Here is a 27,461-nt window from a genome sequence, read left to right as displayed (position 1 = left end):
ATTTTCTAAATTTATTCTATTTTCACAGTCTCTACACTTCTGTCCTCTTACTATATATCTTTACAGTTTTATTACTTTTTAAATATATATATATATATATATATATGGACTCTGCTGTAGTCACCTTTCCTCTTCAAGAGCATCTCATGAGATGCATGATGACTCTTCCTATGATTAAAGCCGGCCCCTTTCAAAATGGGCCATGTGGTAGGCAATGGCATACCATCACATTATCTGATGCCACAGAGACTATAACAAAACCAACTCCAAAAACTGCTGTTAAAGGAAGATCTATATATATATATATATACAAAGGGTACTAGGAAAGTTTTGCAATATGACGCAACAATGAATCACAGGAAGCTGCTTGTTGCTGCATGTTGAGACATGTTCATACGTGCATAGTAGCCGCCGCGCCAAGTCGATGGGCTCAGTTATTCATTAGTAGTGAGAGTGTAAAGTGCTTGCGATGGCATCGTGGTCACGAAATGAGATAAGGACAGTTTTGCGGTATAATTTCGTGCGTGGTTTAACCATAGACCAGTGCTTAGAAGAAATGACTCTTGCACTAGATGATGATTGTCCACATCGTACAACGATATTCAGGTGGTATAGAGAATCCCAAAGGGGAAATTTCACTCTGGAGGATTCTGAGAGGCCGGGAAGGCCACGAACGTCAGTTACGGAGGAAAACGTTACTGCTGTGAGGAAAATGCTTGACGAAAACAGGCGAGTGACCTACCAACAGATAGAGGATACTTTGGGCCCAAATGCACCAGTAATTCGTTCGATTCTGCAAGATCATTTGCACGTGAAGAAACTTTGTTCTCTCTGGGTGCCGCATCAACTGACTGAAGAGCAGATGACACGACGTGTGACTTGGTGCCAGGAGATGTTAAAAAAGTTTGATAAGGGACAATCTCGGTATGTGAACAACATCGTGACAGGTGACGAGACTTGGCTGTACTATTACGATCTGCCGACCAAGGCTCAAAACAAAGTTTGGGTCTTTGATGATGACGACACACACGTAATTGTCAGAAAATCCCGACCTGTAAAGAAGAAAATGATAGCTGTATTTTTCAAATCGAGTGGAATTGTGGAACGTGTCGTTTTGGACACGCAGAAGACAGTCACAGCTAAGTGGTATACTGAACAATGCCTGCCTAAAGTCATTGGATCTATGAAGAACCTGCGGCCAAAGTCAAGAATGGACACCTGGTACCTCCATCACGATAATGCTAGAGCTCACCGCGCCAAAGCCTGCACCGAATATTTGACCACGACAGGACTGAAACTTCTCGAGCACCCTCCCTACAGTCCAGACCTTGCTTCCTGCGACTTTGCACTGTTCCCACATGTGAAAATGAAGCTAAAAGGGAGGCGGTTTTCCTGTGATGAGGACCTTCTACGGGCTTGGGACAACGAGTGTGCTTTACTCCCTAGTGAAACTTGGCAGAACTGGTTTAAAGATTGGTTTCGGAGGATGGAGAGGTGTATTGAATGTAGAGGAAATTACTTTGAAAAAATTAAATAAACAAAGCTGTATTGCAAAACTTTCCTAGTACCCTTTGTATATATATATTTTTATATATATATATATATATATATATAGAAAATGGAATATTACTAAATATCAGCAAAACAACTAACTACATTTATTACACTGAGCAAGCTCAATGCTGATGGATTCTTCCTCTTGCTCAGACTATGTACATGAGAGGCCATAAATTCAAACTGAGAAACGATAGTTGCAGAATAGATGTATGGAAATTTGCTTTCAGCCAGAAAGTGGTTGATTGATGCTTTCTTCTGTTGTGGAAGTTGATAGCTTAAATAAATTCAAGGAAGAACTAGACAAACTATTGGAGGGAATGGATAGGTGAAATGAGAAGTTTTTTTTTTTTTTTTTTGGCTGATGTTGCTTGCTTTCTTGCATCATTTGCCATTATTAATGCTAATGCTAACTTAGTTCTTGTTTTTTTTTTTTAACTGGAGATTTGTTATCTGAAATTGTAAACAGGTTCACACATTTATACAAAAGTTAAGTCGTGAAATTTATTTTGATACGGGTGGTAATACATATATCCAGATGTAAATGTAGCATAAGGAAGTGCATGTTTCTTTTATAAAACAGTATTAATTAAGTATTAATAGTAACAAAAGCTTTCTATAATGGCATTACCTCTCTGTCCCCATTAACAAAATTCCTGTGATGTACAGGAAGTTTGTTAATGGGGTCAAAGAGGTAATTATGAAGTACTTATTATTATATTATGAAGTACTTATTATTATATTGGCAGCCTACCTGCCTGCCTGTACTGCTGAGAGAATTTTATGTTGGTCTGTACAATTACTGCTAAATCTTTGACTTTCCAAGTATTAAGATAATCTGGAATTACTGTTATCCAAATGTAGAACTTTACATTTTCCAATATGTACTGTACTTTAACTGCCACTTTTTCAATGCCGAACTCTGGCACCTTTCCAAACCTCTGCATCACCAACAAACTTTGACATCAAACCTATTAAGCCTTCATCAATGTCACCAACAAACTTTGACATTGAACCTATTATGCCTTCATAAATGTCACTAACAAATATCAAAACAACAAAGGACCAAGTGAACTCTGTACAACTCCACTCAAGACCTCGTACACTAAGAGCAACAGTCATTTATACACGGTGTGGCTTTAAATAATGAGACTTTCAATAAAATAAATATAATGAAATATTTCATACTTTAGAAGCAAGTTCTTTCAAAATAACTGCCTTGGGCTTGCATACACTGTTCCACATATTTCTTCCAAGCACAGAAGGAAGTCATCTTCTGTAAGCCCCTTTAACACTTCAGCCATTTTTTTCTGAATGTCTTCAACAGACTGAAAATGGAATTCCCAAAGTACATTTCAGTTTAGGGAAGAGAAAAAAGTCACAAGGAGCTAGTTCTGGCAAATAGAGTGCATATTCACACACAGGGATTTGTTTCTTTGGCCAGAAATTGGAAAACAGTGAGTTGTATGCTGAAGTATTGCCTTGATGGAGCATCCAACCATCCTTCCACAATTCAGGTCTCTTTCCACTGAATTTTCTCATGCAGCCTCGTCAGAACTTTAATGTAGTGTTTCATTGACAGTCTGATTTGGTGGGACGTATTCAGCCATAATCCTTTAATATCAAAGACAGGGAACATGGTTTTCATTTTTGATTTTGACATTCTTGCTTTTTTTTTGGGTCTGGGGAATTGTTTTGTCTTCCAGTGAATTGACTGTCTTAGTTTCTGGGTCTTACTGGAACAGCCAACTTTCGTTGCAAGTAATTACAGTACTCAGAAAGTCTGGATTTTCATTTTTTTAAAAAAACATCTTCACAAATTTGGAGTCTTCTCATTCTTTGATCTTCATTCAAAATTTTTGGCACTGCCCTGGCACATACTTTTCTCATATCTAAATTTTCAGTTAAAATTTGTCTGTTTCTTTGTCCATATTGCATTCTGATGCAACCATTCTAATGTTAAATGACAATCACTTCTTGTCAATCTTTACCAGGTCCACACATTTTCATCAGTTTCCATGGATATTAGACAGCCTAGTTGTTAATCGTCTTCCACATTCTCCCTTCCTTCTAAAAATCTTTTATACCATTTAATCATGTGAGTTCTTGACATAGCATCTTTCCCATAAACTTAACATAACAACTCATAACTTTCATTTGGTGTTTTCTTCAGTTTTGTTAAAAATTTAGATCGATTCATTGTTCAATTCTTTTGTCTGCCATTTTTCTGTAAACTGCAAAAACACAAGGTAATGAAAATTTGTCTCACTGAAAAGTGAATGAGTGTGTTGGAACATAACTTGGCAGACAACTAGGGAAAGGTTTAAGGTCAACTGTTGTGTGTTTGTTTCACAGGTGGCACTTGTAGTGGCTATGTCCACAATCTCATTATTTAATAGCCATATCTTGTAACTGCCATTTGTCTATTGTATTACCTTTCCACCAATGGCACTGTTCCAATTTATGCAAATGATGGCAATATTGGAATGGTATCTATGTTAACTTCTAGTATGGCACTATAAATCAATTTTAATAGATATATCCTGCTTAAACACTAATTCTGTTTTAAAGTTTTAATAATTATGGTATTTAATCAATGCTTTCTTAAATGGGAAATATCCAACACAATTGATTAGTAGCACCATACACACACACACTGAAGCAGTCTCTCACGAAAAATATCAAAGCTGTACCACTGCCTTAAACATATTTTCTCAGATACAAATATCCTGATTTTTTTCTTCATACAATAAATTAGTTTCTCCATTCGATAATTACAAAGATTCTTTCAATTATAGCATTCAAGTACAGTCGCTTTACTTGATTCAGTAACAAGCAGGTTTCTAAGCAAGTTATATTGGCAGTAATTGTAAAACTTAAGTTGTAAAATTGTAAAAGTAAAGTTTCTGTACTAATCACTCGAGGACAGATGTACACTACAGTTCCGATCTCCCCTTAGTTGGCTCAGCTCAAATTTTAGTAAAATTAAACTCCAGCTACAAGTTAATAACACATGATCAATCAGTCATCAAATAGTTCTGGCAAACTCTGTATTAGAATTTTAAACACTGTGTGACAAATATGGAGACATAAATTTGCCTAAGCATTAACCTATTTTAGTAAATTTGCTATTTGAAAAGTCTTCCATTTATCAAAGTTGTGCTAATTTAACATGTTACTAGGTAGCAGAACCATGCTGCATTTTATGTCTGTCACAGTTATGGGTACTATGGTACTGCATATATTTTGCAACATTAAGAATTATGCTCTAATATAGTTGGAAAAGGATGTTATGTGGAAAAGTGGTTTTCCATGGAATCTAGATTTCTATAATGACCACTCTTATACCATAAATTTATAGTATATTTATAGTATAAGAGTGGTATATGGTATGGCAAAAAAGATACTGATTCAGTGAATATTAAGATAGTTCATTTAGCTATTAACTAAATCACTATACATTAAGGTAACGTTTCGGGGAACCTTGCCAGAAGCCATCCTCAGACCATACATAGGCTGTCTTTTAAGGACAGAATTAAAAAAGAATAAACCAAATTACTATTAGGTTAAAATTAATATTTCATATACAAATTTATGCATATATATTATTTATTGTTATTATATTATGCATTATTAGTTTTTACCTATTCTGTTACATTTGATTAATTTGAAATTAAAGTTAATCAGAATTTCTTACCTATTGCCAGCCTCCTGCTTGTGGAATGTCTCAATTCTGACTCTTGCCCAAACGTGCAGTTGGAATTGAGACATTCAGCAAGCAGGAGGTTGGTAAGAAATTCTGATTAAATTTAATTTTAAATTATTCAAATGGAATAACAGGTAAAAACTATTATTCCATTATTCAAATGGAATAATAGTCTTTAATGTAATAAACAACTCAACTAAATGAGGATAATAGCAATAACAGCTTAACTGACGGTATTCACCTCAAATAATCTGCTTAGTTCTATGGTGTTTAAGGCAAAGTTGTGGAAATTCAATTAAATTGTATAGAAACAGAATTTAAAATAAATAGAGAAGGGATTATTAAAAACCTGTAATTAAAATTTGCTCATGGAAGAAGTGCACCACCTCGTCCCTGGTTGAAATTTAATCAGTCGTCCCTGGTTGAAATTTAATCATCACTGACAAAGACTCCATCTTTGGCAGTGATGCATCTGTATCATGGCAGCCAGTGCTATGTTGCCATTATCTGAATAAAGTCCCTCTGTACCGTTTTGTTTCCATTGTTGTATCGGTATTGTTTCCTTCTTCATTTCTGTACCTCACGAGGTTCCTTTGGTATGCTTTTCCCATATCCAGGCCACTCCTATGAGAAGCTACAGGTGAAAACCTGACTGGTCCTTAAATTTTGCACACCAGTGTATTATCAAGCTGGCACCGAACTCACGCAGCATGTGCATTCCCACAACCACAATCCCCTGATTGATTCAGCTATCACAATTATAAAATTAAAGTCTAGCTATAAAATTTTCCAAAATGAAGAACTTGTCATAGAATGGTGTTGCCATAATACTTACTAAGTTTAACGTTTTGAATACGAAACTCAAAACAAACCTTTCACTAGTCTGGAACCTTGCACATGTCAAGTTCCCAATGTGTCTTGAAATGCATCATGGGAACTTAGGAGTTCTTTAAATATACAATCCCCTTTTCTCTTATCATTGCCAAACAAAGACTTTTTTTACGAAAGTCACCCGTCACGACTATTGGCTTCAATTAGTTCTTCATAATTTCAACATTTTATAGAGGGATGTCCCATATTTATTATATAGGTTGTCCTATATTTATACAGGACAACCAGGGACACTACTTCTTCCTTGGGAAAATTTTAATTACAGGTTTTTAATAATCCCTTCCCTATTTATTTTAAATTCTATGGAATTTAATTGAATTTCCACAACTTTGCCTCAAACACCATACAACTAAGCAGATTATTTGAGGTGAGTACCGTCAGTTAAGTTGTTATTGCTATTATTCTCATTAAGTCGAATTTCAAATAACGGCACATTCAGAAGCTCTACCAATCAACTAATTGTAATAAATAACATATAATCTACTACGCATAAATCGTTTATAGTAATTATCCACCAGACATTTTGTATATACAGGATGTTTCAAAAATGATGGTCAATAATTTAAAGGTGAAAAGTACAAACTAAAATAAGCAAAAAAGTCCCAGTGAACATCAGGCCCAAATGAACCATTTTCAAAATAATGCACATTTTCTGTTAAGATCCACCACTGACTATGGGAGCACTAGTTTAGCAAAAAGCTGTGAATCCTTGGGCCTTAGGTCCTTGAGGTTGTCACAGACATTCTCTCAGATATGCCAGACAAGCTGTACTTGCTACCTGTGAGTCTAAAACTTTGATAGAACTGATATTCGGGTAACACTCAAGTCAAGTGGACCCAATTTCGGCAAAGTCCGGACGGTCTGTGACAGCCAAATCCTCTGCTTGCACCTTCATGATGGTGGGACTGTTAGTAATCCAGGGTATAACCTCCATGCACAAGTACATGGTGGGTGACCATTCAGGTGTGAACCAATGTAAGCAGGGGTCGAGGAGTGGCGCCCACACCACATGGAGGAACACCGCCCCTCTATGTTACCCAGGCAGTACTGGGTGGTAGATGACTCTCATCAACCGGTGCAATACCACCACTTTGCTTATTGGAGGCTTGAAGAGGTGGAACCCATGTTTAGTCTCTAAAGCTAAATTCCGGTCAACCCTTCCCCATCTCTTCCATCATGCAGTATGATTGATGAACATCATGGTGAGATGCAATATTCCTTACATTTCGAGGGTACAGCTCTAAAACAGTGTTCGCAGGTCGGCCACTAGTTAGTACACCAGACCGAACCTATTGGTAACTCTCTAGGAGGCTTCTGGATCAGCTAGTGTATAATCTTGCTACCTCTACTCTGCCAGATAGTGACTGGAGGGAGTCTGAGTAGTGTGTATGCGGGGAGCATTGTCGAGGCCACGTTATGTGAGGATCTGGATATATTCTTACCATGTGTACGCCATATCCAAAAATTTCATTACTTCATATAGCACGTCCCACCCACTTTTTCTTACTATTGAATACACCATGAATTGTAAAACTAATAGAACAAGCTTATCTGCGAAAAGATCTAAACCTTCCAAGCACTTCCTAATTCATTTCACAAATATACGTGGTCTCAATTCTAATCTCAACGATGTCCATTTCCACTTGCAGTCTACCAAACCCCATGTACTTTTTCTGACAGAATCTCAGTTATCGGTTGATTCAACTACTGCTCATCTCAGATGCCCAAATTATTCGCTGTATGATTCTTTTTGCCTCAAAGGTGGTACTGATATTCCCTGTCAGAGACTTGGCAATTTGGAATCTCCTCTCTTTGATCTTCTCTGGCTTAAAATCTCTCTACCTCATTGTGTCAAATTCATCTGTTTGTCTCTACTGTTTTCCCAACTCCACTAATCACTTGGAGCTCTTTGACTTCCTCTCTTTGTAACTTGACTTTCTCCAGTCCAACTTTCCTAACAGTGAGGTAATTTTCCTTGGTGATTTTAATGTTCACAACTGCAGCTGGCTTCCGTTTTCTAGTCACACCGACCCAGCTGGTCGAGATGCTGAGGCTTTTGCAATTACAAATGATCTTGCACAGATTGTTCATTTACCTACAAGAATACCGGACAATCCTAATCATACAGCCAATACGCTTGATCGTTTTCTCACAAACAACCGTTCTAAGTACACAGTCTAAGTGAGTGGTCCTTTAGGCACTTCAGATCACAACTTGGTGATTGTCTCTTCTCCAATGGAACCTTTATCTCATGGCTATTCCCAACCTCGTGTTGTTTGGCATTACAAGAATGCAAAATGGGATGACCTGCGAGACTTCTTTTCTTCTTTTCCTTGGTCGGATTACTGTTTTAAAAGTTCTGATGTCACCGTTTGCTCAGATCATGTCAGTGAAATTATTCTTGCAGGAATGGAATCCTTTATCCCACACTCCACTTTAAAATCTCGTCCTTTATCTAAACCTTGGTTTTCCAATAAATGTGCTAAGGCTGTTCAAGAGAAGAATGTTGCATATCGTAATAGGCTTGTTTCTAATTCTTCAGTTTCATTTTCTGCCTACAGCAAAGCTCGCAACAATTGTAACGCAGTTATTAACCAGTCCAAACTAGAGTTTGAACAGGCTAAGAGTAGAAAACTTGCTTCTTACCCTAATGGTAGCCAAGCATTCTGGTCTCTTGCCAAAGCTATTGGCCGCAACTTTTGCCCATCTCTGCTCCCACGTCTGTCAAAACCAGATGGTTCTGCTGTCACTTCAGCCAAGGATAAAGCTGACCTGCTAGCATCCCATTTTTCTTTCAACTCATGCATTAACGATCTTGGTAAAACACCTCCCACTATTCCCAACACACTCCATACAATGCCCCCTGTGGTCTTCCGTCAAAAGGATGTCAGAAGGATTTTGACGAATCTTGATGCTAAGAAAACTCCAGGTCCCGATGGTATTTCTCCACTTGTTCTCAAAACCTGTGCTCCTGTACTTACTCCTATTCTTTGCCGCCTTTTTTCACTTTCTTATTCCAAAGGTGTTTTTCCTTCTGCTTGGAAATTTGCTCATATCCAGCCAGTTCCTAAAAAGGGTGACAAATCCCTCCCATCCAATTATCGTCCCATTGCAATCACTTCTATTCTTTCTAAAGTAATGGAGAAATCAATTAACTGCCAAATTTTAAACTACCTAGAAACCTTCCATCTGATCAACGATCACCAGTATGGATTCCATCAGTGTCAATCCACTGGTGATATTCTGGCTTATGTTACCCATTTATGGACTAATTCAATGGAAAGGTTCGGTGAAACACAAGTAGTTGCTCTTGACATCTCAAAGGCTTTCGATCGTGTTTGGCATAAAGGTCTTCTAAACAAGCTTCCATCTTATGGTTTGCCAACTGTTTTTAGTAATTGGTTATCCAGTTTTCTCTCTGATCGCTCACTGAGGGTGATGGTAGATGGCTCTCTGTCTTCTAACTTCTCCACTAATGCCGGTGTCCCCCAAGGTTCAGTTCTTTCCCCCACTCTTTTCCTCTTGTATATTAATGACCTTCTTCCATTGACTGGAAATCCTATCCATAGTTTTGCCGATGATAGCACATTGCATTCCACTTTCCATTTTGAGAAACCTTGTCCTGCTCAATCAGCTTCAACTTCTTGAAAATCCGCTACCAATTCCTTAAATGCCGATCTTCAGGTAATTCTCCAGTGGGACAAAGACAACTTAGTTGATTTCAACCCTTTTAAAACTCAGTCTTGTCTTATATCTTGCAAAAAGGATTCTTCTGCTCCTACGCTTATCTTTAGTGACACTCCGATTTCTAGGCAAAATGATATATCTCTTTTGGGGATTACCCTGACTTCTAATCTCTCTTGGCACAAGCACATTACAAATATTGCTTCTTCTGCATCTAAAAAACTTGGTTTTCTCTTTTGCTCTCGACGTTACTTTTCTTCCAAACAGCTGCGAACACTGTATAAATCGCAAATCCGTCCTGCCATGGAATATTGTTCCCACATCTGGGGTGGTGCCCCCAAAACCTCTCTCAGGCTTCTTGATTCCATTCAGAAGAGGGCAGTTAGGTTAATTAATGACTCATCTCTAACAGAGTTTCTGCACTTGCTGTCTCATAGACGTACTGTTTCTGCTGCATACCTCTTCTACAGATACTTCCATGGACACTGTTCTTCTGAATTAGCTTCTATAATTTCTGCTCTCTCTTTCAAAACAGTCCGAACACGTGCCGCCACCAGCCAACATCCATTTACTGTCCAACTTCAAACTCACAGAACCAACTTTTCATCTTCCTCGTTTATTCATTCAACTGCTGTTTTCTGGAACACCCTTCCTTCATACGTATTTCCTGAAAATTACAGTCTACAGAAGTTCAAGTCCATTGTCAACAAATATCTTCTTTCGTTTTCTCAATCTCCAACCCAAGCACGGTACTAAGTACTATAGGTTCTAACACCTCTCGTGTTTGGGGGTTTACATAAAAAAAAAAAAAATAAAAAATCCTTTGCTAAGGGTGGTTTTATTAAACATAAGATAATACATTTTTTAATTTTTGGTTTCAACACCACAGGATTTTACAGATGTTACATGTTACAGGATGTTCTTTCTAACACCCTTTCCTCAACGTCAGGTGTTATGCTTCTGGGCCTACCTGCTAGTACTCTATGTGCAAATTGCCCATGTTCTCTAAGGTGTTGATGTACCCTGATGAATGTATGCCTGTTGGGCTGCCTTCGGTGGGGAAATGCTTCTTGGTACAAACATGCAGCCTCGAGTGCAGTGCCGTTGGCTTTACCATACATGAAGTACATATCCACATACCCTTGTTGCTATAACCTCTTTCTGTGTTGACATGTTAACTATCCTTTGACAAGTACTAGTAAGCGTGCTACATCTCAGAGCATTGAGAGAGGGGAAAGGGAGAGAATGAGCATAAGTTGGTGGTGGATCCCAACTAGAAATGTGCAATATCTTGAAAACGATTCACTCAAGGACCCATGTTTACTAGGCTTTTTTTGCATATTGTAGTCTGTACAGTTCACCTTTAAATTATTGACCATCACTTTTGAAACACCCTGTATAATACTAATTTTAACAGAACAGTAATTTGGTTTTTTCTGTTTTTTTTCTGTCCTTAAAAAAAACAGCCTATATATGGTCTGAGGATGGGTTCCAGCAAGGTTCCTGAAATGTTTACTCTAATGTATAGTGATTTAGTTAATACATAAATAAAGTATATTAATTAGTGGTATTTACAGACAGGAATAACTTCTCATGGAATAACTTTCTTTATAAAGAATTATAATAGCACTTCTTTTTTCAACACTCAGTTCCTTATTTCTTGCCTTGTTTATCACAAAACACATAAAACTTACACCAAACACTCTTTCTCAACAATGGGTGTTCGATTTTATAAGTTATCCTAAGGACACAATGCCAGACATGAAAGGTGCAAGGAAGTTCTTGTTAGAACCATACGTCAATACTATTCCACAAACTTTCCAGAAAACCATTTAATTCCAAATAAAAAAAATATATCATATAATATGAAAACTGTTAGAAGCATAACACATTATGGTGTTTACTATCAGCAGAAGATACTGATTCTGTGAGAATGACACTGGTTACGTATGGAGAAAAATGTTTTTGAGAAGACAAATGAAATGAAAATATAAATTTTTTGATATATTTGTCCATAGACTGCATATGATCAATGTGCACAGTATTATATGTAAGTGAGTGTCAGTTCATCTATACTCAACATGTTGTGCATGGTCATGGTTTAGTATGAATGTGCAATGATTTTATCTCTAAATAAAATTATCTATTCCTTTAGGAGTCATTTTCTTTATTTGATTTTTCTATGTAATATTATAATGTGTAACAAGAATAATCTTAAATTTAAAGGACTGCACTGAAACCAAACATATCCAAACGATGAAATTCAAAAATTCAGCATGAGATATTAGTGTAATACTGCTTTTTGTCAAGACAATGGTTAGTCCAATAAACAAACTGGTGGCAGAGAACAAAAGGCTGAAACTTTTTAAATATCTCCATTATCATACCAATATGTGATATATTGTATCATACCAATACAGTGACATGACTCATTTCTTCAATACATAAAACTCAACTTGCTATCTGCATGAACTTAAAAGCTCATACTAACTGAAATATGACCCATATGCATACAAAGTAAACACATTACTTATTTAAATTCTATGGGTTACAATTGCTGTTATAATCCAATGCTGTAAGAATAACATCTTTTAGAATGCGAATTCGCATTAAGTAAGACAAAACCTTTGAATAAAATATAAAAATGCAAAATACACTTAGTTTATGGGCTATTGGTGATTGTTACTTAACTGTTTATCTATCCTGGCTTTATTTTCTTCTTTGTGTTCTGTAATAAAGAAAAAGAATTTTATGATAAGCTTTTTTTTTTTTTTTTTAAATAAAATCTGATACTCAACAATTTTCACAAGGAATTTAACACCTTTTATGAATGAGAATATATAGAAATTTAGTCAAAACCCATGCAAAAAGAAATACTAGTATTAATTACTACAGGCAATGAAAATTCCCAAACAGCAAATTTTTTGTCATATTGAATAACTCAATATGAATATTGTGATTACTAATTTTACTGTTACCACAAAATCAATATCGATTGATATTACAGTAACGGTTACTATAATGAGGTATCAGTTTTAACAAAATACCAATACCATGATTATCATTCTTCAGAGTATAGCACCTTAGTGTATGCTAAATTAAAAACCAATTAAATCCAGTTGGATATAAATCCTGTAATTCTAAGCTGCCATCCAGGATGGATGATGTAGAAGAGGACTTAAATATCATGACAATAAGAAGTTGGAGAAGTTTGTCTTCTGGGAGGGCTTATTGGTGGAACACTGTTGAGAAGGCTAAGATCCATCCTGGGTTATAACGCCAGAAGAAGAAGAAGAAGAAGAATTCTAAGCTGCAGGCTGAATACAGTTTGCACTCACTAAATCAAATTTTCCTGCATATCACTTTCTTGTATTACCCTAACTGTATTTAAAGTAATATTACAAAGTATTTGCACTAAATGCTTAATATTACACTATGAAGATTGACTATTCATTTCTGAAAATCAAAGTTTTTGCCTTCTTCATAAGAGAGTTCTATTACTCTTGCAAAATGCCTGAACACCTTGGATGTTTGTTCATCTCAATGTTTCGCATATTGCTATTGATTTACTTTGGCTACTGAGAAAGTGTACCCATATCTGTTATCTGATAGATGGTTATGGCACCATAAATAATAGAAGGGTGCTGATTTGACTTTAATAACAATCAGGCAACAATTGAGAACAATATTGTGATGGTGCCAGCCCAGAATCCTGGCTTAAACCCTGTGGAGCTATACTGGCATTTTCTGAAACCACAGTGTGTGAAGACTAGGTCTGAATCAGCAGACTTAGCTTTCCCAATAATACTCAAAGAAGAAGAAGAAGAATAGTACATACAGAAGGACTGGTCAGAAGTGTTAGTACTTCTGATTACATACAAAGTGGTTGGAATGATTCCTGGATATTCAGGTCACCAAACAGTGGACTGAAGAAGGACCATCGTCAAGAAGAACCTGATAGCTGCTGCAATCTTGGAAAAAATAAAGCAGGACATGAGTGGTCAACTACAAAGAACAAAGAATATGGATAACATGGAATCAGAGGAACAGCAAGAAAAAATACAACCCAGAACAGCTGAAGTGGAAAGAGACGAGGTCATGATATCCAGAATAAAAAATGAGTGTGGGGTCCATTTCTTCAAATTCCATTAGGAATTTGAAGAAATGGACCCCCGCAAAGACCCACGTGATACCAAAGCAGAGATCCAATAGAATGCTGTGGAGAGTCACAGACCACCTCATTCGGCAAATAATACCACATTACCTCAATAACAATGTTGTTATTGTTGTTATTTGGTTTTTAGGAGCATTAGCAACTAAGGCCATATTGCTCCGGAATATGCGGTAGTCATTCCCTGACCTTTCCGCATACTCCGTATTTGGTGGTGACGGGCTCGAACCCCGGTCTAATCAAGAAGCGTATGCTACGCACTGCTGCTGCTCCTTCTCACCTGGCTAAGGAGGCGCCTACCTCAACAACAATGGTGCAACACTGGAGGCCATTCAAACAGCCATATATGCCATAGCAGCCACTAAGATTAATGGAAGAGAAATGAGAGACCAACAGCAAAAGGACCAAAAAAAGAAGGAACCACCAGCATGAGAAAGAAGACTTCACCAGAAGAACTAAGAGTCAAGATAGGCCAATTGACTCGGTTCCAATGGGTCAATAGGAGTAAGAAATTGATTGGAAAAGTGAAGAGCATCCTCAAGAGAGACAGCATCCACAGCAAACATGAGACCAAAAATCAGAAAATAGGAGAATACTTAGAGACACTGAAGCAGAACCTGCTTGCGTGCACTCAGCAAGAGACTACAGCAATACAAAGAGAGCTCCCGGAGAAAATAAACAACCGAATCTTCGATGAAATTCAAGGAGAAATAATATAAGAGAAACAATAATAATTTTTTTAATAAAAATTTTTTTGTTTATATTACAATTATTTTTTAAATAAAAAAAATAATAATAAGATAAAAAGCAAAAGCAAATTAATGCAAGGCACAATTATGGAAAAAAAGACTTCCTGCATACGTTTTAATAAACATATGCAGGTGTTCATCAAAAAAGAATATTAATTAGAGAAAACTGAAATTAAAAATTGATCCAAAAAACTGAACCATATTTTCTAGTATTAGAACTGTCTACAGTGGCATTACATACAAAAAACTAACCTAGTAAAATATAAAAGAAAGCAACAAATATCCTAAATTGTGCCAGTACCTGAATCCCAACATAAACAAACACACACAGACAGTGGCCGTTCCACATCTGTTTTCCACAGACATCTTTCATCTTTGACCTATACATAGCAATTCAAAGGTGACATATTTTCAAAAGCACTAGTAATTAATTTTCATTAGGGAAATTTGGTCCTCCAAATATGAGTTCAAACCAAGCTTTGGGTATGATTCACTGATGACAAATTCATAATATAGAATCACAGAACCATTCTTCCACCATTTCCATAATTATTTAAATTCAAAAACAAAAATGGAATCCTGTTCTTTGTCTTGGGAAAAAAAATAGTCAGAATAGCCAGGAGGCCATAATATCAGAGTCCACTTAAACAGAAATACAAAGGTAAAGCAGACTCTAATCTCTTCTCATCTACAAGATGACTTGCTAGTGTCTGTACAAGATACTACATCGGACAGACATGCTGAAAAATGTAAGTCAAGAATAAAAGAGCATGCCAACCATACTAATTTGAGCTCCATTTTTCAGATATGGCACATCAGTCGATAACTGAAAGACAGTTTTAATATAAAACAACTACAAATAGGTTGTTAAAAATGAGATAAAATATACTGAAACATTCCATGCCTAGTCAAAATCTAATAACATCATTAAGAAGATTAAAAGAGTAACCTTTCTCCCCTCCCCAAGCTATCTACAAGCAAGAATGTTTCTGCCCCTCCCCAAAGTAGCTTCTACTTACACCACTTCCAGCATCATTCCCACAGCTATAAATAATATTTTACAACCATTGTTTGTTGAATATTCAGTCCCAGCAACTAGGAGGTAGGAAAGGATAATCATGTTATTGGAATGCTTCTATTGGAATGAGCAGCAGTCTGGAAAACAAGATGCAGGGTATTTCAGAGACTGCTGGGAGTCATTGCGGTACAAGTAAACACATGAGTTGTGTTAGGGTAGCTAAGAATAGGAAAAGGTGCATGTATACTTGCATATACACCAATGCTAGAAGTTTTGAAAATAAATTTGATGAATTTGAGGTATCAAAACATCAAAGGCAGATATTGTTGGGATATCAGAGACATTGTGTCACACAGACATAAGGAATGCAGAACTGGAATTTGGGAAATACAATGTGTACAGGAAGGATAGACAGGATAGGAAGGGAGGAAGGGTTATACTATTAGTTAAGAAACACATAAAATCCAAGGAAGTGAAGCCAGTCAACATCGGTGGACAGTGCAGTGTCGAGTCAGTTTGGTGTGACATAAGCATTGGGAGATCAAAATTAAGAGTAGGAGTGTGCTATAGGCCTAATGACTCTGATGAGTATAATAAGAAACTGTACAGGAAAATAGAGTGGGCCAGTAAATCACAGTCTTATAATGGGGGATTTTAATTTCCCAGAGTTTGACTGGAATTTGTGGGTTGGTCACTCACACACACACTAGCAAGGCTTTTGTGGATTTATTGGATGATTGTTTTCTATGGCAGCATGTTCGGGAGGCAACTAGAGGGAGTAATACTCTTGATCTGATTATCAGTAGTGATTCTTCATGCATTAAGAATCTGCAGATAAAGGAACCACTAGGTAGCAGTGATCACACTGTGCTGAAGTGGGATTTACTCAAAGAGGTAACTACCATCAGGACTAAAGGGAAGGGTTTTTGCTTTCGTAAAGGCGACTACAGTGATCTGAGACAGTATTTAAATTCTATACGGTGGGACCAACGGATGATGTTACCAACAGCAAATTCAAAATAGGAAGCATTCAAGGAATTAATCTTGGAAGCTACTAGGCTTTTCATACCAACTAAGAAATATTGTTCAAGATTTAGGCCTAAATGGATGTCAGATGAACTAATTAGACATGTGGCAGAGAAGAAAAATGCATGGGATATATATAAATTAATAGGTGACATGGAAGCCTATGATAGATATAACGTGGTCTGTAACCAAGTCACAAAGGAGATTAGGCAGGCAAAGGCAGATTATGAGAAATCTTTGATTTCAACAGAGTTGAAAAACAACAAAGAGTTACTTACCTATGTAAACTCTAGAAGGAAAGGGATGAATCAGATTGGTCCACTGGATATTGATAGTTCAACTGTTGGTGATCCTGCTCAGTTGGCTAACAAATTAATGAGTATTTTGCATCTACATTCACACAGGAGGAGTTATTCAGGGAGGGGAATGCCAGAGGCGAGTTAAACTCTGGCAGTGAGCTAGATGATTTTGTAATAACTGAGAGGAAAGTGGAGGAGAAATTGTTGAGGATAAACATCAAAAAGGCACCCGGAGTGGATGGGATCTATTCAGTTATATTAAAGGAGGCAGCAAAGGAAGTAAGCAAATCCTTAGCCATAATTATGAGAATTTCTTTGGACTCAGGGAAGGTACCCATGGACTGGAGATGTGCAAATGTGACCACAATTCACAAAGGAGGATCAAAGGCTGACACAAGTAATTATAGACCTGTGAGTTTAACTTCTGTTCCAGGAAAATTAATGGAGGCACTGGTTAAAGAAGCACTGCAGGTCATCTAGACAAGACTTCAGTTATAGCTCGGACAGCTGACCGGGCTAGCCGAGTGGGTAAAGTACCTGCCCGGCAACCCAAAGGTCGCGGGTTTGATTCCCGCCTCGGGCTTGGATCAAAGTACTGCAAAAACCTTGGGAGGTGCAATATGGCCACAGAAGCCGATGCGCCAACAACTACCAAATCAAAAAAAAAAAAAATAGCTCGGACACAGCAAAGTCTTGCCTGTCCAATTTGACTGGATACTATGATGTGGTCACAAAGGAACTGGATGCAGGGAATAACTTTGATATCATATATTTGGATCTTAGAAAGGCTTTTGATACTGTTGCACATGGAAGACTGCTGAACAAATTGGAGCAGTGTGGCACATTGGAGGCAAATTGTTGCTATGGTAAAGCCATGGTTGAGTGGGAGAAGACAGAGAGTGGTAATCAATGTACACTGCTCATCGTGGACTAATGTTATTAGTGGAGTCTCTCAGGGTTCAGTGTTGGGTCCATTGTTGTTTTCTGTATTTATAAATGATACCGATGATGGTATATCAAGTTTAATGTCCACGTTTGCATACAATACGAAGGTTGGCAAGGTTGCTAACGACACTAACGACAGTACACTGCTGCAACAGGATCTGGAAAAGTTGAGCAGATGGGCTGAGAGGTGACAAATGAAATTTAACATTGACAAATGTAAAGTACTGCATATGGGAAGCAGTAACCACAGAGTAACGTATCAACTCTGTGGTACTACACTGACAGTGGTAGAGAATGATAAGGACCTGGGGAAAATTTGTCTTGTCAATGATATACAGGAATTTTGCTAGCAGGGATAAGGAGGTGATTATCCTCTTGTATAAGGCAATGGTCAGGCCACACCGTGAGTACTGTATACAGGTCTAGAGGCCTCATTTAAAAAGGATGTAGAGCTGTTGGAACGAGTACAGAGAAGGGCAACAAGATTAGCGAATGGAACAAAGGGTTGCTTTTACGAAGAAAGGCTTAAATTTTGCAAATTACAGTGTCTGGAGACTAGGCACCTACGAGTTGATCTGATTGAGGTGAATAAAGCCTTGAATGGTTTGAGCATGCTCAATGCTGATGGGATTCTTCCTCTTGCTCAGAATAATCACCTGAGAGGGCATAAATTCAAATTGTGGAAAGACAGATGTAGAATAGATGTGCGTAAGTTTGCCTTTAGCCAGTTTGTAGTTGGTTGGTGGAATAGACTTCCATCCTTTGTTGGGGAAGTTGATAGACTAAATAAATTTAAGGCTGAGCTGGACAGGTATTTGGAAAAAATGGAGGGGTGAAATGGGAGCATTTTTTTTTTTTTTTTGGCTGATGCTGCATAAGCTCGGTTTTTTTGCATCATATGCCTCTACTAATGCTAATCTCAGCAAAACTATCCAATAATTAGAAGGTATCAAACAGTAAATGATCACCCTTTGTGTGAGCAAAGTAATAAATATAGAGCACTTTTACAGTCAGCCATTCATTGCTATTATTTTTTTCTTTTCTCTCCTGATGTGCAATAAATAGTTGTTTTTTTGTGTTTAATACCACTAAAGAAGATTCTAAGATTGGAACCAGAATGTTTCAATATTGCTTCAATGGTTCAATATTTTGTATGTTTTTAATCTTGGTTATCTTTAATTAAATTTGTTTCATAATGTTTTCAGACCAAGAAGAGTACAAAAATCAATAAGATTTTAAGCTAAAAAAAAAAAAAAGAAGAAGCTTACCATAATCTTTTACTACAGTTTGTGTGGTTTTCTTTGGTTCCTGTTCTGGGTCTGTTAGCAAATCAGCTGTTGCAGGTGTACCTGTATTAGACTGTAATAGGTACTTTGAGTGCTATAAAAAAGTATGCTGAATGATATGCTAAAAACATTACCTGAAATCTGAAAGAATTACAATAATAGTTTTAATAAAGTTTATTAAATATAGCAAATGGATAAAATTCAATTTGAGATCACACTGATCTCTCAAGCTGCAATGGTTTATTAGAAAGAACCAAACCTAATAAACCATAGCAATGCACTGCTCTAAGTTGATCTGAAGGATTCAAATTATACTGCTATTTACTTGTAAAGTGAATACACTACCTTTACAACTGTTTTTGATGGTTCTGCAATTACCTCGGTAGCTGAATAGATATCCCATTGATGCACAACTCCATAATCAAGTGACAATTTATATTGAAAAATAGTAGATACCAAATAGTGAATAAAAGTTTAAAATAAAACAATGAAGAGCTTTGAAAGTTTCCTTATTACTTATGAAAATTCTCAATAAAAATAGTAGGAAAACAAGTAAACAATATCTCTCTTTAGAAAGGTCTAACATCTACACAGTCACACTGATCTCTAAAAACCAATGATAAAGTGTTAAAAAAGTTTTATTTTAGTTACATAATGAAGAATTTCAATTTTGCAAAAATAATGACTCAGACTATTAAAAAGGTATAGTATTAGTAATGGTAAAATGATGCAAGGAAGCAAGCTTATAATATATCAGCAAAAAAATAAAAACTAAGAAAAAATTCATTTTCCAATCCTTATAAGTTGTCTAATCCTTCTTTAAATTATTCAAATTACCCACCTCTGCAACATTAGTTGGAAACCTATTCCAACAATCAATCATTCATATCTATTCTGAAATCAACCTTTTTTAATTTAAATTTGTCTTCTTATGTGTCTGATATCATCCTTACTATTTCTCAGATGAGATGAGCAATCTCCTCAATCCAGTTAAAGCCTTAACTAATTCAATCAGGACTCCTCAGAAGTGTCTAGGTTCCAGATGCTACAATTTAGAGAACTGAACTCTCTTCTCTTGGTAAGAGAAAAACTTTTGTGACCCTGACCAATCTTGTTGCTCTTCTCTGCACCCATCACAACAGATCCAACTAGGGGCCATAAATTCAAGTTACGTGGGAAGATGTTTAGATTGGATTGCAGGAAATTTTATTTTAGCCAGCAAGTTACAAATTACTGGACTAAGTTACCTACATGAGTGGTAGAGGCTAATAGTTTCGGGAAATTCAAAGGTCAGCTGGATAGTCACCTACAAGAGGAAGGAAATGCATAGCTGTCTATTTCCTTTTCTTTTATTATTTATTTAATTTTATTTTATTATATTACTCTCTTTTTTTTTCCTTTCTTTTCTTCGGTTGGTGCAGTATAAGCCTTAGGCTTCCTTGCACCATACGGCCATTAGTAATACTAATATTGAAATACTACTACTAACTTATGGACTCGACACTTCTCTTTTCTTGAATATTCTATCACTTTTACTTTTTCTTTCAAAGTAAACTGCTTTTGGGACATACTGTAGTACCGTATGAGTATGTAAATGTAAATTCTTACCTGGGCCTGAAACTCTGAACAGAATTTCAAAATCGTTCAGAAGCTTGTCCGCTTGAAATTTAACACAGTACTGTAACAACTACACATTCTGAGGGAAAAAATACTGTCTTATAAAATTGACAGATGGTAGCACTAGATATGCAAGACAGATTTTGGCACTTTGAAGGTCTAAACATACATGTTTAGCTGTGACAGACTACAGAGCGGTTTCAGTCAAAGTGTCCGATTAAGTTTGACTGACAATTTTATTACTGTAAGTTGTATTTGTAGATGACTCTAATGCAAATGCATTAGAGTCCACATGAAAGAGTGTTAATTTTTTAAAATAAATTTATCGCACAGTATTAAAACTGTATTCATATATTCATACTAAAACCCCTCTGACTCTCTCATGTTTACAATTTTATAGTCTTGCTAAGTGATGCACATGCAAGTGGAACTGCTTCAGACTGCCAAAACAAAGTTTGTAAATTCTATATCAGCAGTAGCGAGCGTACTAACAACATATTCTGAAATCTACCTCATAAGTAATCCATGGCTATCAGAAGTCTAATTAGTGTAACTGTTACTGTAATGACCTTGACATTCACTTGCCTTTGTGGCTAAATGAGGAAAACATGTATGTGTGTCACCAGCAATGAACGTGTTCATCTGAAATGTTTCCCTTGAAATATATAAGTGCCGTTGCAGGGAAGGTTGAAAAATCAAAAAGTACAGCTTTAAAAGTGTCCATGTCCATACTAGAGAGTGTCCACTTTGGAGAGGTCACTTAAGATGTAATTTCAAATACTTATAGCCAGGACCCAAGTTAAAGTCCACAAGAGTTGTCCACTTTAGAGAGGTGTCCATTAGCAAAATAACAAAGAGATTAAGCCTTTTAACTGAGTTAATTATGGCTTTTTATACACTTTTATTATTTTTATTAGAATGATCAGCAGCCCGGAAAGCAAGGTGCTAGGGATTTCAAGGACTGCTAGAAGTCATCATGGAACAAGTAAATACATGGGCCGTGTTAGGGTAGCTAAGAGTAAGAACATGTGCATGTATACTTGCATGTACAGCAATGCTAGAAGTATAGTAAATAAATTTGATGAAGATATTGATGGGCTATCAGAGACGTGGTGTCATACAGATATAAGGAATGCAGAAATGGAATTTGGGGAACAATGTATACAGAAAGGATAGACAGGATAGGAAGGGAGGAGGGGTTATGCTGTTAGTTAAGAAACATAAATTCTAAGGAAGTGCATCCAGCTGACATGGATGGATAGTGTAATGTTAAGTCAGTTTGGTGTGACGTAAGCACTGGGAAAGCAAAATTGAGAGGAGTGTGTTATAGGCCTAATGATTTTGATGAGTACAATGAACAATTGTACAGAGAAACAGAGTGGGCCAGTAAATCAGATTGTATTATAATGGGGGATTTTAACCTCCCAGATATAGACTAGAACTTGTGGGTTGGTCACTTGCACACTAGCAAGACTTTTGTGGATTTATTGGATAATTATTTTCTACAGCAGCATTCAAGAGGCAATCAGAGGAAGTAATCCTCTTGATCTGAATATCAGCAGTGATTATTCAGGCATTAAGAATTTGCAGATAAAGGAACCACTAGGTGACATTGATCACGGTGTACCTATGTGAGATTTACTTAAAGATGTAACTACCATTAGGGGTAAAGGAAAGAGTTTTTGCTTTCATAAAGGTGACTACAGCAGTCTCAGACAGTTTTTAAATTCTATACAGAGGGAATAACTAATGATGTTATCAACAGCAAATTCTAAATGGGAAGCATTCAAGGAATTAATTTTGGAAGGTACTAGACTTTCCATACCAACTAGGAAACACTGTTCAAGGTTGAGGCCCAGATTGATATTAGATTAACTAATGAGACTTGTGGCAGAGAAGAAAAGTGCCAAGGATGCATATACAGGCAACCCCCATATAACACGGTACTTCTTTAACATGGTTTCGCTCTAACACGGTTTGAGAATTGCAGGAAATCTTGCATAACATGGTATTTTTGAGCTTTTGTGCTGGGAAAACCTTGCTATTATGTTAGGTGTAATTTTCAACGTTTCCATTCCTTTTTGTGAATCCCTGCTGTTGACTCACTAGTTGTTATCGCCTTCATGATATTTTTCTAAAGCACATTTCTGGAGATCACTACCATAAACCAATAAAACAATTTAAAGTTTCCAGTTTATTGGTCTTTTCTGTTAGTGTAATCAATTATAAACGGGTAGTAAACTTGATCTTGCATTTGCTATTGTACCGATAACTGGAATTCTGTGGGTTTTCACGTTATTATGGTTAAATGTGTTCCGCTTCCATGAAATATTCAATCATATACAAAACATAAATAAATTTTCAGAAACTCATTACTCCGTATCGCGTTTGTTGCAGCTTGTGCATGCCGTGTTCTTTGTTATTAATTGCTTATCATTTTTACTGTTTTAAATTTTACAACCAAAAAAAAAAAAAAAGTCAGTGATCAGAAATATCAATTAGTATGTACATATTATTTTATACATATTAATTAAGCTATGTATGTAAGCGTAAATTTATTTTTATTTTGCTAACTGGAAAATATTGTTGCAGTGCTAATTCCGCCTTTTCCTCTAAATCTATAATAAATATATTAATTTTAATTTCTCATAATTCCCCTACTTAATTATTACCCCAATACTTCGTTTATTAATAATTTTAGAGTTATTAAAACTGAGTATTAAAGCAAATTAGATGTCCTTAAATCTTTAAATTGGAACCTATTTTAATGGCGACTAAGAAGATGGCGAAATTAGCCACAGCAACTATGTAAAAACATAGCCTATCTAAATCTCTACAGAAGCCTGCAGTTGTTTGCCAGCGATGGCTATCTCGGGAGCCACCTACGGGTTAGATTTTTATAAACACCGGAAAGATGCGCTTAGCTTGGCATACAAATGATGACGACAGAAAAGGGGGGGGGGAATCAGAGACAAAGATATACAGACACCCGTGTGAACGGATATGGTAGATTCCTCCGAGCATCGTAAACTCGGTGAATATGTAAGCTAGAGACTCTTCATTCTCCTAATAAGGAGCTGGTGAAGTGTCTACATGTGGCAAGAATGTTTGAGACATAGCATGGCGTAATCAAGGATGGTGGTGACTCCTTTGATTAAGTGTCCCATAACGTGGGAGTTCACCAATAAGAGAAAGGAAAATGTATAAACAATAGGGGAGAACTAGGGGTATAAAAGTGGGTCCTCGAGTTGTCAAAGAGAGGAGAAAGTTGAGAGAAGTCGAGAGAAGAGGAGGTGACGAGAGGAAGAGACGTGAGAGAAAAGAAGATACCGCAGAGGATAGAAGAGGATAGAGAAATTCCGGTCACGGAGAATTGAGGGAAGAGCCGCCGCCCATTACGGAGACAATTGCGTAGAGTTGTCGGGAGAATCGTGAAGCATATTGCTCAGGCCGTATCTTAGATTGGTAAATTAATGATGAAAAGATGGATTCTTTCTAGCCTTTTATAATCTTGTAACTAATAACTGCTGTGTTTAAGAATGATAATCCCAAAGAACATGATCCTATTATTATCATAATGATTTGATGAATTTATACCTATGTAAGATTTACTTTCTCTTGTATTAAACTTTATTATGTTTTGCACCATAGGAGTTTCTCATTCTCTGCCAAAACCACACATTCAACCACTAAAGTAGAACTAAATGTTAAAGCATGATTACAGGTTAATCGCGGTGTCGAGTAATCGGTTGCATGATTACCCGATAATAATAAGCACAACGCAAAGCCCAAACCGCGGGGAAGGGTAGAGAGGGGGTAAATAGCTCCATCTCTCTCTTCATCCCTGAGGGTATACGAAGCTTTTGTCCTATAAAAACCACTAGACGATAGACAGAGCTATAAGATGACCAACCAAAAGAAGAATGTCGAAAACGACTTAACTACACTTAGAATAAAAAGTATAAGTTATGCCTAGACTAACTAGCGCTGATGCGGCCACACCCTAGTACACACAAGGCCTACGTAAGTAAGTGCAACGAGTATATGTGTGTGTGTGTGTGTGTGTGTGTGTGTGTGTGTGTGTGTGTGTGTGTGTGTGTGTGTGTGTGTGTGTGTGTGTGTGTGTGTGTGCCAGGTAACAATATTCTTCAGATTTTCACATATCATTTAAAGTGGGGGTCCACTGTATTTTGTTGGGAGATCCCTGGGTTAAGTTCTGTGCTTTTGAACTTGTGCTTGTTTGAGACCATAAAAAATAATTATGACTTTGAAGAGTGAAGTTCGTGACTTTTAAAGAGAGCAGAAGGTACATGAAATCTAGATGCTGCAGAAGAGATTGTGCTTAGCAGTGATGAAGAGGAACAAAATTAAATGAATGTACATTATCTCACATATAAGCATCACAGTTTGCAAGGTAAGACGTTTGTTCAGTCATTACTATTTTAAGTTACTACCACTATAAAAATAAAGTTAAAATAATATGTTATTACTAATATAAAAATTGAGTTTCCGATAGTTATAAAAAAAATTGGTTTATTTTTGTTAGCTAGTGGAACGTAACCCGGCTTTTTGTACTGGTTCTTAGTCCCGTAATAACATGGTTTCGCATTACACAAGATTTTGTAGGAACCAAACTACCATGTTATATGAGGGTTACCTGTAAATTATCATACGACACAGAAGACTATGGTAGATATAAGATAGTCTGTAATCAGGTCACAAAGGAGGTTAGGCAAGCAAAGGAAGATTATGAGAAATATTTGGCAAAGGATGCTAAGAAAAATAGTAAAGACTTCTTCACTTATGCAAAACCTAGAAAGAAGGGGATGAATCAGATTGGTCCACTTGATATCGATGGTTCCATTTGTTGATAATTCTGCTTAGGTAGCTGACAAACTGAATGAGTATTCTGCATTAACATTCACACATGAGGAATTCTGTAGGGAAGTGGAGGCCAGAAGCTTATCAAACTCTAATAGAGTTAAATGATTTTGTAATAACCGAGAGCAAGTGGAGGCAAAATTGTTGAAGTTATTGTTGAAGTATAAGAAATGCACCTGGTGGATGGATGGGATCTATCCAGTTATATTAACCCCTTCGTGGATTATCTCGAGATATCTCGTTTTTAAGTTTTAAATGTTATTTGGAACTACGCAAAATATCTCAGAATACAATAATACCCGAAGCAAACAATAATACCTCGAAATTTAGGACTGAAATGTATTTTCTCTGGTATTTATCTTGCTAATTTTGCATTAGGCAGGTAAATCCCGAGTTTTCTCAGGATTTTCTGACACCTAGCAGCAAACGACTGGCTTTCATTTTACTTATATTGCACAGCAAGGTCAGAACAGTAGCGCACGTGTTCCTGCTGCCAGTAAGCAAAATATAATTTGCCGTCCTAAATGCAGAATACTGAACCCACGAAAATAATTCACAAAAACAATATCGAAAAATATTTTGGCACCCTCTTGAACTGCCACCCATAAGTGATGCTTACCTCGGCCTGTCCACTTTTGGCAGCCATATGTCAGAATGTAGTTAGTTCGCGCTTACTGCTTGAGCATTCCACTTGATTTTTTAAATTTATTTATATAATGAGTAATGAAGACTTTTTCTGTGCCTTTCTTTTAGCTCAAGCGCTAATTTATTAAAAAAATCTGTATAATTTGCACACATTTTGGCGTACCCGAGATAACTCGGGATAGTCTAAATAGGTTAATTATTCACATGTATTTTCTACAAAAAACTATACAATGACTATTCGCATGATGCATACTTTTAATCTGTAAAATAAAAAAAGTCGATCCGTTAAAAGTCAGCATATTTTCCGTAAAAAATGTTCCAGGAAGGGGTTAAAGGAGGCAGCAAAGGAAGTAGGCAGGCCCTTAGCCATGATTATGAGGGAATCCTTGTACTCAGAGGAAGTCCCCATGGACTGGAGATGTGCAAATATATCCTCAATTCACAAAGGGAGATTGAAAGGTGACACAAGTAATTATAGACCTGCTAGTTTAACTTCTGTTCTAGGGAAAATAATGGAGTCACTGGTTAAAGAAGCACTGCAGGATCATCTAGACAAAACTGCAGTAATATTTCAGACACAGCATGGGTTATTAAGGGGAAGTCTTGTCTAACCAATTTGATTGGATACTACGATGTGGTCACAAAGGAATTGGATGCAAAAAATAATTTTGATATCATATACTTGGATTTTAGTAAAGCTTTTGACACTGTTGCATATGGAAGACTACTGTAAAAGTTGGAGCAGTACAGCATTATGGGCAAGTTGCCACAATGGAAAAAAGAGTGGGAGAAGTTCTGTGCTATTGAACTTCTAGTAAGGGTCTGTGTTAGGCCCATTGTTGTTTTCTGTATTTATCAATGAAATTGATGAAGGTATATCAGGCTTAATGTCCAAGTTTCCAGGCGATATTAGCACTAGCATTAGTAGAGGCATATGATGCAAGAAATCAAGCTTATGCAGCATCAGCCAAAAAAAAAAAAAAAAAAAA

At 36.7% G+C, this 27,461-nt stretch overlaps 1 protein-coding gene across 1 annotated transcript in view; it reads right to left on the bottom strand.

Moving 5' to 3' along the window:
• Positions 1 to 27,461, bottom strand: part of LOC150083648 (uncharacterized) — a 250,721-nt gene that overhangs the window by 169,083 nt on the left and 54,177 nt on the right. The window contains exons 9-10 of the mRNA XM_090378554.1: positions 19,312 to 19,423; positions 12,527 to 12,563 (exon numbers count right to left, since the gene is read on the bottom strand). Of these exons, the coding sequence (XP_090234680.1) occupies positions 12,527 to 12,563; positions 19,312 to 19,423 (149 nt within the window). The remainder of the gene's footprint in view (positions 1 to 12,526; positions 12,564 to 19,311; positions 19,424 to 27,461) is intronic.

The sequence above is a fragment of the Mastigoproctus giganteus genome, chromosome 7 (genome assembly GCF_048544385.1).
Source record: "Mastigoproctus giganteus isolate SK-2022 chromosome 7, ASM4854438v1, whole genome shotgun sequence".
Classification (NCBI taxonomy): Eukaryota; Metazoa; Arthropoda; class Arachnida; order Uropygi; family Thelyphonidae; genus Mastigoproctus; species Mastigoproctus giganteus.
This window is presented reverse-complemented; position numbering and strand designations above follow the sequence as displayed.